At 40.6% G+C, this 13,205-nt stretch overlaps 2 protein-coding genes across 4 annotated transcripts; both read right to left on the bottom strand.

Annotated features, from left to right (window-relative positions):
* Positions 1-62: 62 nt before the first annotated feature.
* On the bottom strand, positions 63-9,472 carry mboat7 (membrane bound O-acyltransferase domain containing 7). 2 transcript variants are annotated; one of them, XM_083918071.1, is made up of 9 exons: positions 9,368-9,472; positions 7,299-7,381; positions 6,432-6,561; positions 5,667-5,793; positions 5,424-5,580; positions 4,816-5,011; positions 3,820-3,972; positions 3,525-3,701; positions 63-2,709 (listed from the first exon to the last, which is right to left on the bottom strand). In XM_083918071.1, exons 2-9 carry the CDS (start codon positions 7,372-7,374, stop codon positions 2,304-2,306), a joined length of 1,422 nt encoding a protein of 473 aa, XP_083774197.1. In that variant the 5' UTR covers positions 7,375-7,381; positions 9,368-9,472; the 3' UTR covers positions 63-2,303. The 2 variants fall into 2 exon arrangements, with proteins under 2 accessions (XP_083774197.1, XP_083774198.1); XM_083918072.1 differs by having other exon boundaries at positions 7,299-7,384; positions 9,368-9,455.
* Positions 9,473-9,956: 484 nt separating this feature from the next.
* Positions 9,957-12,744, bottom strand: rps9 (ribosomal protein S9). Of its 2 annotated transcripts, XR_014593304.1 has the most exons (6): positions 12,707-12,744; positions 11,335-11,447; positions 11,113-11,235; positions 10,751-10,937; positions 10,499-10,654; positions 10,069-10,206 (listed from the first exon to the last, which is right to left on the bottom strand). XR_014593304.1 is itself a non-coding variant. In XM_083918798.1 (5 exons), exons 2-5 carry the CDS (start codon positions 11,429-11,431, stop codon positions 10,029-10,031), a joined length of 585 nt encoding a protein of 194 aa, XP_083774924.1. In that variant the 5' UTR covers positions 11,432-11,447; positions 12,707-12,743; the 3' UTR covers positions 9,957-10,028. The 2 variants fall into 2 exon arrangements, 1 of the variants encoding a protein (XP_083774924.1); XM_083918798.1 differs by lacking the exon at positions 10,499-10,654 and having other exon boundaries at positions 9,957-10,206; positions 12,707-12,743.
* Positions 12,745-13,205: the final 461 nt, after the last annotated feature.

Raw genomic sequence — 13,205 nt, 5'->3', positions numbered from 1 at the left:
AACCACAGATCATCATGTTAAATAGACTTTAAAGCAAGAAAAAGCAAGAGAGAAATGAGGTAATGCTGATCTGTATTCCACACCATTACAGAGCAGGGAGTGTTACAGTTGGTGCAGCATGTGAGGCCAAAGACAAGAGACAAATGGGAAATAAATAGTCTGGAGATGAACAGTAGTTGACCAGAAGTGTAGTCATGATCACTCTGCAATAACAAAAACAAAAGGAATCATTTCTCCAAGGGTTGAGTTTTGGCACAGAGAGGGTACAGGGTTCAGGCATGACACGAAATATATTTGTAATTCAAATGATCTGTTCCAGGAAACATGCGGAGAACAAAACAGATTGGGAGATAAGACCTTTCAGTTCTGCTGTCAGTCAAGCTCATGTAAAACAGAGACTAGGGCTGGGTATCCTTTAAAAAAAATGACCATACCAGTACCTTTGAAGTGATACTGATACCAACAATGCTTTGTTTGATACCTTTATTTTCTACTTTATTCAATAACCATCACGTGAATGAAGCTTTCAGTTGAATAAATTGTCACCACCACTCCTCCCATCCAAATGATTTTTAAACAAATACATTTAAAAAGTGTTAAAATGTCCTCACCACGACACAGAGGAATAGACCAATCTCACGTCGTATTAAATCCCACGCTTGCGGTGATTGGCTTACGAGCAAATCCATTTTATGTTAAATATTGGTGCAAAAACGATCGAATGCAGAAGTTCCAGTACTTTTTGGTACCAAGTTATTTTGGTCGATATCGTGGAGATACCCAGCCCTAACAGAGGCATAGTAAGAGTCATCACAGTGTGATACAGGAGTGAATGAAAGATCTTTCAACATGTTTTCTAGCTGTTCACAGTTTATCAGGGTTAGGGCCAGGCGATAATTCAACATCATCACATGTCAAACTTTGAGCAGAAGCACACGATCGGTATGATTTCTTTCGTCCGAACAAATGTTTCAGAGCTCTAATTGACCTTTGGTCAGGTTAAATACATGACATTGTGACAGTTTCTTTTCTCCAGTTTGATTATTTTATAAATGAGTTTACATACATTCTTTTTTAAATTGTGACATACAGTATATTGATATATGAAAATAATTTAACATGATGATTTCCACCATATCGCCCAGCCCTACTGTGCTGTAATCCCTGCCTTGCGTTGGCAGCTTATTGTTATGATGTGAAACTTGTATCAAATGTTTGGTCCCAACCCTGAATGGTCCATGACGGCAGTACAGACATTTTGGCAGTAAACAAACCGTTGCCATCTTACACATGGCACAGGGCTGCCTATAGAGATGCCAGTGCGGATGTTCCTGATCACAGTTACAGGCAAAACAACAGTAAAGGTACAAGGTAAAAACATAAAACAATCCAAACGAAGACATTTTGGATTCACAGGATCAAATAAAGCAACCACATAAATGTTCATAAAATAAAATAAGGAACAATAAAACGCTCAAAACCAAAACCTAAAACAAGTCCGGATGTAATCAAGCGGAAATACAAAGTAATGTAATCTGGACCTTGCTTTGCTCCTTTAAACCTAAATAAGGACTGTGCAGTATGTTTTTACATTGTAATTGTTATGCATTTAGCTATCACAAAAACATAATCCTATTGGACTGTATATTGTGGTTATTCTGATTTTAAACTATTATTTGGGAATAAATCAATAAATTGAAAAACACTGTTGACACCATCTTAATGTTTTTTCTATCCCAATCTACACTTTCTGTACTCCACTATAAACTTCCTGTAACGTAATGCTGAGTGCTGCTGGAATGTTTGTTGGTTATGGAAACTTAATTTAATCACAGCCAATTGCTTTTCTTTTTAATATTTATAAGATAATTTTGAGGCTAAAGTTGGTTACTGCCTGATTTTAAAACAGCATCTTGACCTGTAACACAGTCAAACACTTATCGAATGGTATCATGAAATAAAAGCATACATACTATACAAGCAGACGCTCAGATGAGGGGAGTGAATGAATTATTTACACCCCAGTCGCCATTCATACTACAAAAGTAACATTCGTTGCGCTCAAACATTCCTCTCCCAGTCTTCCCAGTGTTATTTTTTATGTACATGTATACAGAATGCCTTTTACTGGATTTTATTTGCCACGCTTTCATCTGATTTGCTGCGTTTATAAAATGCTTTCAATCGTATTGGACTTGTTTGTTGCTATAAAGATGAGTGTGGTTGAGATCGATCTGTGTTTAGAAGTAACTCCTCCTTGTGGCCCAGAAAAGTACCCACTCAGTTCTTTTCTGTACCTCCATTCAGTCTGTTTTTTCTCCAGTATTCACATTTTCTATCTTTTCTCCCTCTTTTTTCTCCTCCTTCTCCCCTCTCTTTCCTTCCCTTTTCCCTCCCTTCAGAACCCTGCCGACTATGATACAGCAGACGGCGATGACGTGCATGACGAAGTAGATGGACGTCCAGTAGTTGATGGTGTCAGAGGCCTTCAGCAGCACGAAGCCCATGCACATGTAGTCGTAGGCCCTCATCTTCAGGAACCAGTGAATCCAGTCGAAGATGTTCTGTCCAGAAGGACCCAGTTTAGCTCGGACAGACGCCTCCATGGCGGACTCGGCTGCGATGCACAGGGGGATGGTGAGGAAGGAGAGGTAGTAGCCGGCGTGTAGTCCATGCCAGTAGGCGCTGATGAACATGGTCCAGCCAGCCCTGAGAGTTACAGACAAACAGGAGAGATGCTGAAGTCATACAGACATGCCACTGGGAGAGCTTCTGTCTTTTCCGTTATTTCAGGTAAAACAATTGAGATTGTAGGCACAATCGGGAGGGTTTGTGTGCAAAAGAGTTAAAAAGGAATTATTTAAAGTGTGGTAGGACATGAAATAATCATTACATGCCCTCTGTATTACAGGGAATAAACACTGAAGAAATGATATGTAGTTAAATGATTTAAAGGTTCAATTATGGTGATATTCTGTTTTCTTATTATTGTCAACACATGAAAAGACCAAAGCCAAAAGTATTTTCTGTCCAAAAAGATTAAAAACCTGCCATCCTGTTCCATTAAATACTCACTAGTAAACAAAACCCATGATTAAAAACAGTCCCAAAAATACATCATTTAGTCCTATGTTAGTCAAATTAAAAAAATAAAAACATTTAATTGTGTTCTATTTTTAAAGAACAGAGTACCACAGAAGAACTAATACATTGTTGGTTCTGGTCTTTTCATGTTGTTTATTGACAATGATTAGCATCGAATATCACCAATACTTGAGTGTAGGAGAAGGAGCTTTATAGGAATCCCTGTAGAAAATTTAAAGATTTAAGCTGATTAGAAATGAGAGAAATTATGCTTTAAAATCTGGAGAATCTTGCTGTGCCCTTACAGCTGAAAAGGTTATTAAACAGGCCCCATACAGGCATTTTTATGTCCAAACACAACACACAGAGGGATGTATGGATGAGTTGTGGGATTCATGCCTTTAAATTGAGAAGAAACTCCTGCACACACAACGCCTTACCTGAGAGCGTAGGCTTTGAAAGGCGCATTGGGGTAGATGTAGTGATGCAGCCACCACTGCACCGTCATGTTCCAGTAACGCATACCATGACGGACCTTCACGCAGAAGTCAGTGTTGTAGCAGTCGATGTTCTGGATGGTTTTAAAGTCATATTTCTCTTCAGTGGTGGGATCAGGACTGGCCACAATGGAGAAAATATAACGACGACAACAAATTAGCACACAAACAAACTTTCAACAACAAAACTACAGTATGAACTCCATATGGATGCATCCTCAGTCCTGTGACAGTGTACCTGTATTCGATGGTGGGCCCTCCTCCAGGTTTGGACAGTGCCTTTTCTGGATAGCAGCCCAGACCTGCACTGATACAACCAGCCTCAGCTCCACACCACGCTGCATAGAAGCGCATCCTAAATACGAAGAACACTGCTATCATGTAGAAAACCCTGTTGAGGGAGAGGGAGATACAAGTACATTATTCACATTTGTCTCACCAAACAACTGTGGGGATGTTACCAAGACATTCAAAACTAACTAACCCTGACTACTATCCTACACAGCACTGTTGTATTAAGCTCACAGCGAATGGTAGTCTAGGCTTTGTTTTCATTCATTTGCCTTCCTCTGACAAACAGCAGCCAGACTCCTGACAAGAAATTAATAGAGACACTAAGTTACTTAAATTTGAATTTTTGCATGCTTCTCGTAGCATTTCACTTATTCTTATGTATGCAGTTGCTCACATTATTAATACTAGGGATGGGCGTGAGCGATCGATTCCTCAAGTAGTCCTCGTTTCAAATTAACTTGCTTGGTAAACAACAGCACTCATGGGTTTTTTTGTGTTCACATGTGTGTGCACCTCTTGCTTCTGCGCTTGACCCGAGACACAAACACCTCCGTTTTTTGGAACCGGCTCTTTGCCATCCAAGAGATGCTGTTTGACCTACATGACGGGGTTACTGTTTACTGTTACTGACTGATCATTAACAGAATGTGAATGCAAGTTTAATTACGTTTTAGCAAGGAAACAAAGTTTCGAAGTTTTGGTTGTGAAAAATGCATCGCATTCTAAAAAATAGATTAAAAAAACGATTACTCGATTGGCCCTTAGAGGAATTGATGCGATCCTGGAATGAACTACTCGTGTCCATCACTAATTCATACACATTCAAGAAATGACGATTATATAATAAATCAAATAAATGTTAGTTATGAATGTTTATAACTAACATTGTTACTCAATTTAAAAAGACATTATCAGGGCAGTGATGCATTTCGACAATTACCTAAAGAAAAGGTTTCGATCCAGGAACTCCTCTGTGCGAACGTACGCCAGTGGGAAGACAGAGTTGACAGCCAGGAACAGGGCGCCGTAGACAGGAACCAGCTTCAGGCGCTGCAGGCACGGCACGCTGCCGGGCAGGGTCTGTGGGCTCGGCTGCCTTAGCCAGTCAATGTACGTTTGGAAGCGGAAGAACGGACCTTTAGGGGGATGGATGGAGGAGATTAAGGAATAAAGGCGAAGTTGCGATAGACAAAAATGGACAGTAAGGATAATGTGAGACGCCAAAAGGGAACAGTGGAGAACAGTGTGGTTCAAAAGAAAAGAGGGTGGTGTTGGAAAGGAGGGAGGAGTATGAAAAAAAAGGAGAACAGAAGTACATGAAAGCCAGAAGTAATTTTAAATTATACTGACAATGATATGGACTCACAAGATCGGACAAGAAGCAGAGAGTGAGACAAAGAGAGACAAGAGTTAAAATTCATGCAGAACAACTGAACATCAACAACACACATGAAAATAAACTTGCAAAAATGTTTAATGAAACATCAGAAGTGACACAACTTCCTCCTACCAAGATTCTGAGAAGTGTCAAGACGTTTCCAGACTTACCGGTCATTATACCGGCATAACAGTAGCTATAGGACAGAATATCGTAGAGGGAGGGCTCCTGAGACAGACCACCAACGATGGGAGACTTGGAAAAAGAGCTCACGTCCTTTTTCTTCTCCATGTGGAAGCTGTGCACCTCGTTCGCTAGACTCACCATCTGAGTTTACAAAACAGAGAGATACATCAAAAGTCAACAGAGATGCAAAAAGTGTTGCTTCAATAGATTTGATGAGGTTTCTGTACCTTCAGAGTGAGAAGTAGCTGGATGGCGTTGGCGAAAGGTGTCGGCTGTGGCAGATCGATCCACGTGACCAGACGGAAGAAGAGGAGGTAGAGAAAGCTCCAGCTGAGACTCAATGCTGGGGCGAGCCTGGTAGACAGAGACAAATGCCCTGAGTGAGTCTACATGTTTTGTCTGCACAGTATCTACAGTCGAGTTCATGTGGACTGTTTTGACGCCTTTGCACTTCCTGTTATGTGTATTACACATTTTAATTTATTTAATTAATGTATTTATTTCTTTGCAAATAAATACAATTATGATATGCACAAAAATATATCCACATACAGTATATACAAACACCTTTACTTTCATATACTCAGATTTACCTTAATTTAGAGTTAACAACAGCTTATGCAGGAGACGTGAGAAGCGAAATGCTTTTGTAAAGACTTCTCCTAAAGTCCCATGGCAAGATGAAAAAGATTCAAATTCAGTTTCAAGCAAAAGTGCCAACGATTTTCTCAATATCAGGATTTGCTGCTTTTGTTCGTCATATATAAACGTAAACTGATATCGTTTTGGACTGATGGTGAAACATTACCTTGGTCTCTGGGGCAGTTTCTATGTTTTTTGACGATTCAGAGATTTCATATATGTATTAATTACTGTAGTAGATTAATCAACAAAAAATAGTTGGAAGTTGTAGGCCGACTTTCCCAACGTTTGTGCTGTCAGTGTCTGTGTGTCAGTGAAATATGTCTGAAAGCATAGATGCTCTCTCTCACCGCCAGCTGCTCTTTATAATAATCCATGTTCCAATAACCGTCACCAGAGAGTGGAGGGTGTGGATGTGACAGGTGGCAATGGTGATAGAGAGGCCCAGAAGAAGAGCTGCCCCCTGCTTCACAGGAGGACCTGAAGTGAAAGCAAAGTCATACAAATAAGACACCTACAGTCATCTACCGAGGCGATATATGGGGCAGGAAAAACCCCAGAGTCATCATGAATAGTATTAAAAAATCTGTAAAATGTCCACATTTTGCTCTCCTCTACCCTGAGTCAAACAATGTTATAGAAAAACATCACCTATAAAAAAAGGCATTTCATACCTGAGAATACGTTAGGATACTATACAGGATGACAAATAAACATGACAGATAAAAGACTAAAGCTGCGAAGCATACAGACAGACTTAATATTAGGTTAAACCACAAAAAACAGAACTCTGAACAAAGGAAAAGATTAATAAGACATCTTTAAGCATCAGTCATGGTCTCCCCGAACACCAGAAATAAACCTCACTAATCCTTAAGAGCAGGCTATGGAGCAGAGACTTTTTAAGCAGATTTCCACTTTATTATTTCCAGAAGGCTGTCCCACAAAGAGATGGTCCAGTAATAGACACATTTCAGGACCGAAATGGAGCTGTAGATGAAAAGCAGCCCTGCTCCTAAATGTTAATAATACATTTTTGGTATTTTGCCAAACGAAATAATAAATCCTTTGATGCCCCATAATGCAAACCCTAAGCAACAACTGTCTATTTAGTTTATGCTCTTAAGAAGACAAATATAAAGCGAAATCTTATTTAACAGTCAGTTGCAGAGATCATGAGTGACATTATGTTATGTCAATGTTATGTAAATACTCACTGAGGTAACGGAAGAGGAATCCAACGGGGATGGAGGCAGCAAGAATGCCCAAGTACACCAGCTCATCCGGAGACATAGCTGCTCTGCTGGCACAGAAACACAGATCAGTTATAGCTTTTTTTTAAATCCAAAAGCTATGACAGTGCTTAACACCGCAAATACCTTTACCTATGATGGTACATGATGCTCAGGGTTTTGTCTCCTTAAGCTGCTACGGTGTGTGCGTGTGTGTGTGTGTGTGTGTGTGCATGTTGGTGTGTAAGCTTGTCGTTTTAAATGTGTCTTTTAAAGGTCTAGCCTATTCTTTTTGATGCTTTTAATGTAAATTATTTTCTGCACTTTAAGGGATTGAACTGTAAATTTCATTGTACTGGTACAATGACAATAAAATAAATTCAATTCAATCAGCTCCAAACTTGCTCATATAGAAAACAATGAACATTTGAAACATCATTAACAGAAAAATAATACATAATCATGAGTGAATAACCCACAGAGCTGTGTAAAAGTAAAAGTCAAGAACTGGGGCAAACACAGGGCGCAGCTGCTTGGGGACCCAGGCTGTAGGGGGCCCCTGAAGGCTGACAAACTGTAAACTACAGCAGTGAGAATGCAAAAGTTTACCTGACCTCCCTAAGGGGGCCCCACCTGACTCCACCCAAGTTTTTATTCGTCTGGTTTTCTTGTTCTCCATATTAATATGGTTGAATTACACTTTTTCATGTTTATATTCATATTTTTTTTAATATAACATAATGGTGCTGAACGCTAGCTAGGAAATCCAGACCAACGTCTCGAAAGACTTAGGGTCTGGCAAAGAGGGATAGACCTATTCAACTATCCGGCACCGATGCATGCATTTCAAAACACCACTGCACGCAATTGGATAGCAAACCAATGTCTGGAATTCTTAATCCACACTCTGGGATTTATTCAGGGTCTCACAGACCAGCGCCGTCTACACCGCTGCCCGCCATTATGCCTCCTTCCTTGACAACGGGCGCAGGATCTTTATCTCCTCCGTTGTCTCCCTGTTTGTTATTGTCAGGAACTTTTTTTTACAAACTCTATTGGAGTAACTTTGTAATCTGAACGACGCTCTCTAGAGGATGTTTAGCAATGTCCACTCCAACGTAGAGGACACATGAAAGCATAAAGTCGTTGATAATCATTCATTCATTCATTCATCTACAACCGCTTATCCCGGGGTCGGGGTCGCGAGGGGGCTGGAGCCGATCCCAGCTGACATCGGGCGTGAGGCGGAACACCCTGGACAGGACGCCAGTCTATCACAGGGCACATAGAGACGAACAGAGACAGATAACCATTCACACCTACGGGCAATTTTTAGAGTCATCGATGAACCTAACACGTGCATGTCTTTGGATTGTGGGAGGAAACAAGAGAACCCGGAGAAAACCCACACAGACACGGGGGAACATGCAAACTCCACACAGACAGGCCCAGGCCGGGATGCGAACCTGTAACCTTCTCGCTGTGAGGCGACAGTGCTAACCACTATGGCAGAATAAATGAGCCTTTACGCCCTTAACAGATAGTACGATTCAACTTGTGATTTGGGAATCCAGGGTAGCAAAACCCTGGTTCGAGGGGCCCCCTGATAATTTTGGCCCACGGCCCCAACATACTCAAGAACCGCCTCTGCCGATAAACATCTGGTTCTTCGCTCCCTTTCATGGCTCGTATGGCGTAATGGGAATCAGTACCCATCATTAAATTAACTCAGGACTATAAAATCTGCTCAGAATTGACTAAAATACATCACTTCATTACCTTTAGAAAGCTACTTCCAGGTGAGTTTAGGCGGAAACGTTGGCTCACTGCTACAAAACCAGAGAAAATGATTATGACCAAGTCAGTGCTTTATAAACTGGGATAACGTTGGATTAAAAATAGAAAGACAACAGACTGGATGCAAGAGGCGGAGGCTAAACCACTGTGCCGTTAGTCCCGTCTGTGTCGGACAGCTGTGCTAGCGTTAGCAGTTGGTCCAAAATAAACGTCAGCACGGAAAAGGACCATGTTAGAAAGTTTTTTTTATTACTTACATTAATAACGTGTCAGAGTCTCCACGGTTTGATCACTCTGGTCTTTGGACACACACCAAACTACAGCTACACACACACCGCTGACACTATACAGCTACTTCCTGGTTGATTTAAGGGACTGTACCATTCTAAATGTAGGGGCGTGGACTGAACCATTACTCCAGGAGGCACGAACAAGATTAGTCCCAGTGGGGAAATCTAGTGTCAAGTTGCATCATTTAAAGAGGATAGTGCATTACTAACAGATGCAAAATACGAAAGCTTAAGTACACAGGAAAAACGGGTAAATTGCTAAAAACGTTAAAAGGAAAAAAAAAGTTATGTACCTTCTTAAAGAGGTTAATCATAGTTGCTATTCATACATTGAAAGATGAAATACACTAAGAAATAATTTACATCTTTGAAAAAAGTCTATAGCTATAAACCCCCAGACTAAATCACTTTTAAACCTCTGGATCATTTAAGAGTTAATCCCATGTCCCTGTATGTCGACTGTACCTCACATCCATGATTATCTTATAATATAAACCTGAACCAACATGTTCAGGAGAACCAATAATGTACAAAGGGAAATGAAGAACAAACTCAGTTCTCTGGTCAAACCAAACATTTTTATTCAAATTTTGACAGAACAGGAAGTATCAGAGGACACACATCCTTCTTAATCCTCCTCCTCGTCGTCAGCTCCTCCAGCTCCACCTTGGCCCTTCTTGGCGTTCTTTCTCTTGACGCGGCCTGGGCGTCCACCACCGTATGGAGACCTCAGGGAGAAGTCAATGTGCTTTTGGCTGTCCAGGCGGACCACAAAGGAGGGGATGTTCACCACCTGCTTGCGGACACTGCAAAAAAAGATTATAGGGGACTTAAAAATAGTGTATTTCACATGTTCTGTTGCAAGTCTTAAAAAAGGGAGACGTTTCTCTGGATGAAAGTCAAACAATTCTATCTAAACATGTAGATGAACTAGTGCCATCTTTTTACTGCAGGCTTCATTGACGAGGAATTCTTGACACCACAGAAAATCTGAATGCATTAGTTTAAATCATCAGCCTGAGTATTTGTTGACATTACAACACAGAAGGTGCAGAGTGAGCACTACAATTGCCCGAGGTGCAATCCCCCATACCTTACCTGACAGCCACAACACCAGTGGCACAGTCCGAGCCCTCGGCGGCAGGATTGGCTCTGGGCAATGTCTACTGACAAGGTATACGGCTTTGATACCGAATTGACCTTGCTGAAAAGTTTAAGTGATCTCAGCCGAGAGCGTTACAAGTTGATGGTCCTCTGATGAAAGAGGAAGCATTGAGTTTCTGATGAGTCCCTCATAAGACCTGTGACCCCTGTATTTGTCGCTTGTTCCCCAGGAGCCTTGGAGCTTACCGAATGTGCCTCTGGCGGATAAGGACACGGGCATGGTGGATGCTCTTGGCAAGTCCAAGCTTGAAGACCTGCGTCTGCAGCCTCCTCTCCAAGAAGTCTTCAACCTTCAGACCCAGGATGTAATCGAGCTTCATCTTACCCTCGTCCAGTACACCGATCCTCACCAGACGCCTGAGCAAAGCATTACCTGTAAACCCACAGGAGCCGTTTACAATCCTGAACATACAGGCACATGTGGAATAAGGAACAATACTGGCCTCATTGACGAGGAATTCTTGACACCATAGGAAAGTCTGACAGTTGATAGTTAAATCATCGGCCAATACAATAAACAAATACGCATCTGAACCATTTCTGCATACCTTCAAACAGACGCTTGGGGTCCTTCTCGTCAAGAGTGAGCAGCTCTCTGGCAGCTTTGCGAATCTTGGCCAGGGTGAACTTGACCCTCCATACCTCGCGCTTGTTCCTCAGACCATACTCGCCTTAAAAGAAGATGACAAACGGGTTTAAGTTCAGTGCCATCTAGCCCAAAAGAGGGCAACACTGTTAAATACATTCGTGATCATGAAACTACAACATACCAATGAGTTTCAACTCCTGGTCGAGACGGGACTTCTCGAAGGGACGGCGGGGGGTGACATAGGTCTTGCGACAAACCCAACTCCTGGCAACGGGCATGGCGGCTTAGAAGTGCCTGCAACATCAGATTAGAGTAAGGAAATTAAAATGCAGATCGTATAAGAGATGAGTAGATACTTACAGCAAAACTACATGACTTGTGTCCCCTCAAGCTCACTTGCTAGTACCATTTACACTGAATCAACCAATTGCATGTGTAAACCCTAAATTTAAACATTTTTTCATAAGTGCCCACTGCCACATCAAAAATCTTTCAAACACAATCTGAGACTGTTTAAAACAATTACATCACAACATTTATTACTATTATTTTATTATAGGAATGTGAAGCGCAATTATATTTGCATTTAAATCTCAAAATACAGGGCTCACACCTTTTACAATGTCAAATTCAAGCACTTTCCAGGTCTGTGTTCAAGCTTCTCCAGCATCATACAACTGTTGTAAATTAGTTTCCACAAATGCATACATATTGAAAATGATTTCACTATCATGTGGAGAGTTATGCTTTAAAACTACAACTGTTTCATAATACCAGAAGGATAAGACATTCATTTGAAGTACTTTGTCCAAATTTCAAGCTCTATAAAAAAAACACATTTATATATTAAAGACATAATTTAAAAAATCAAGCATTAAAGGATTTCAAGCACCCATATGAACCCTGATTTAAGTATACTTGGATTCATTGGCCATTATAACCAACAGCAAAGGTGAGCACATTGACATTTTGAGTTTTGTAGCCCCTTATTTGGGACCACTGTTAATTCAATGTTCAAATAAAGATTGTTTTACTTATTTAGTGTATATACTGTTAAGCTATATTACAGCATTATTATTCGTCTTATCGTTGTAGATATCCATTTTTGCTTGTTTGTAATAGGAAATAAAAGTCCGACATTGAAAGGAAGAAACTGATAGTCGCACAGTAAAGTTAGCATTGTGCTCGGCTATCCTGAAGTTAATGTTAACACTTGGTAATGTGTTGAAATAACTTCACAGCACTGTTACGCCATAGAAGCGGTATGAAATATATCTGTAACTACAATAAAATCATAAATACGCGGTTGAAATGTCAGCATACGTTTAGGCCGCAGCCGCACCACGTTGTTCAATGTGACGAGCTAGCGTTAGCTTAGCAAAACAAGCTAGTCGCATAAAATATCCGCTATAAAAGCAGACGTTGGTTATTTAAAACATACATTTAAGTCTTAAAACTAGATTATCCTTCACAGTCTAAACATGTTCGGGCATTTAAATGGTTCAAAAGCTGTGGATGTATGTTGTGTTGTAGCATGAGGCCGGGAGTCGTACCTGTCTCGCTCAGGCCAGCGCAGTAAAGAGGACGTCAAAGGAAGTTCCCATTTATTTATAGGGCCGCCGTACGCACTACATATCCCAGCATGCATCTCTCCACTCAAACGGAAGTGGGATTTTTTTTAAACAAACTTTATTATCAACACAATATTATAACAATATAAAACAATAATAGAAGGGGTATTTTAAACAACGTGCACATAAATATGCAGTTTACAATTTGAGTTTATAACAATAAATAACTAAACTTAAATCATCTGGAAATGTCGTCCACCGTGTTCCTGAAAGATACGAGAAGCCTTTAAAGCAAGGTGACCAGATTCCTGAGACAAAGTCCAGGGACATTTTTGGTTCAGAGGTGAAAAAACCTCCAAAACATGACCAGTATTAAGACAGTTTGACAGTCAACAATCATTTGACAGAATAAAAAACTATTATGCATTTAAACCATTTCATTGAATTATGTCAAACCACTTTTGCAACATAAAGACTAATA

Source organism: Echiichthys vipera (genome assembly GCF_963691815.1).
Source record: "Echiichthys vipera genome assembly, chromosome: 8".
Taxonomy (NCBI): domain Eukaryota; kingdom Metazoa; phylum Chordata; class Actinopteri; order Perciformes; family Trachinidae; genus Echiichthys; species Echiichthys vipera.
This window is presented reverse-complemented; position numbering and strand designations above follow the sequence as displayed.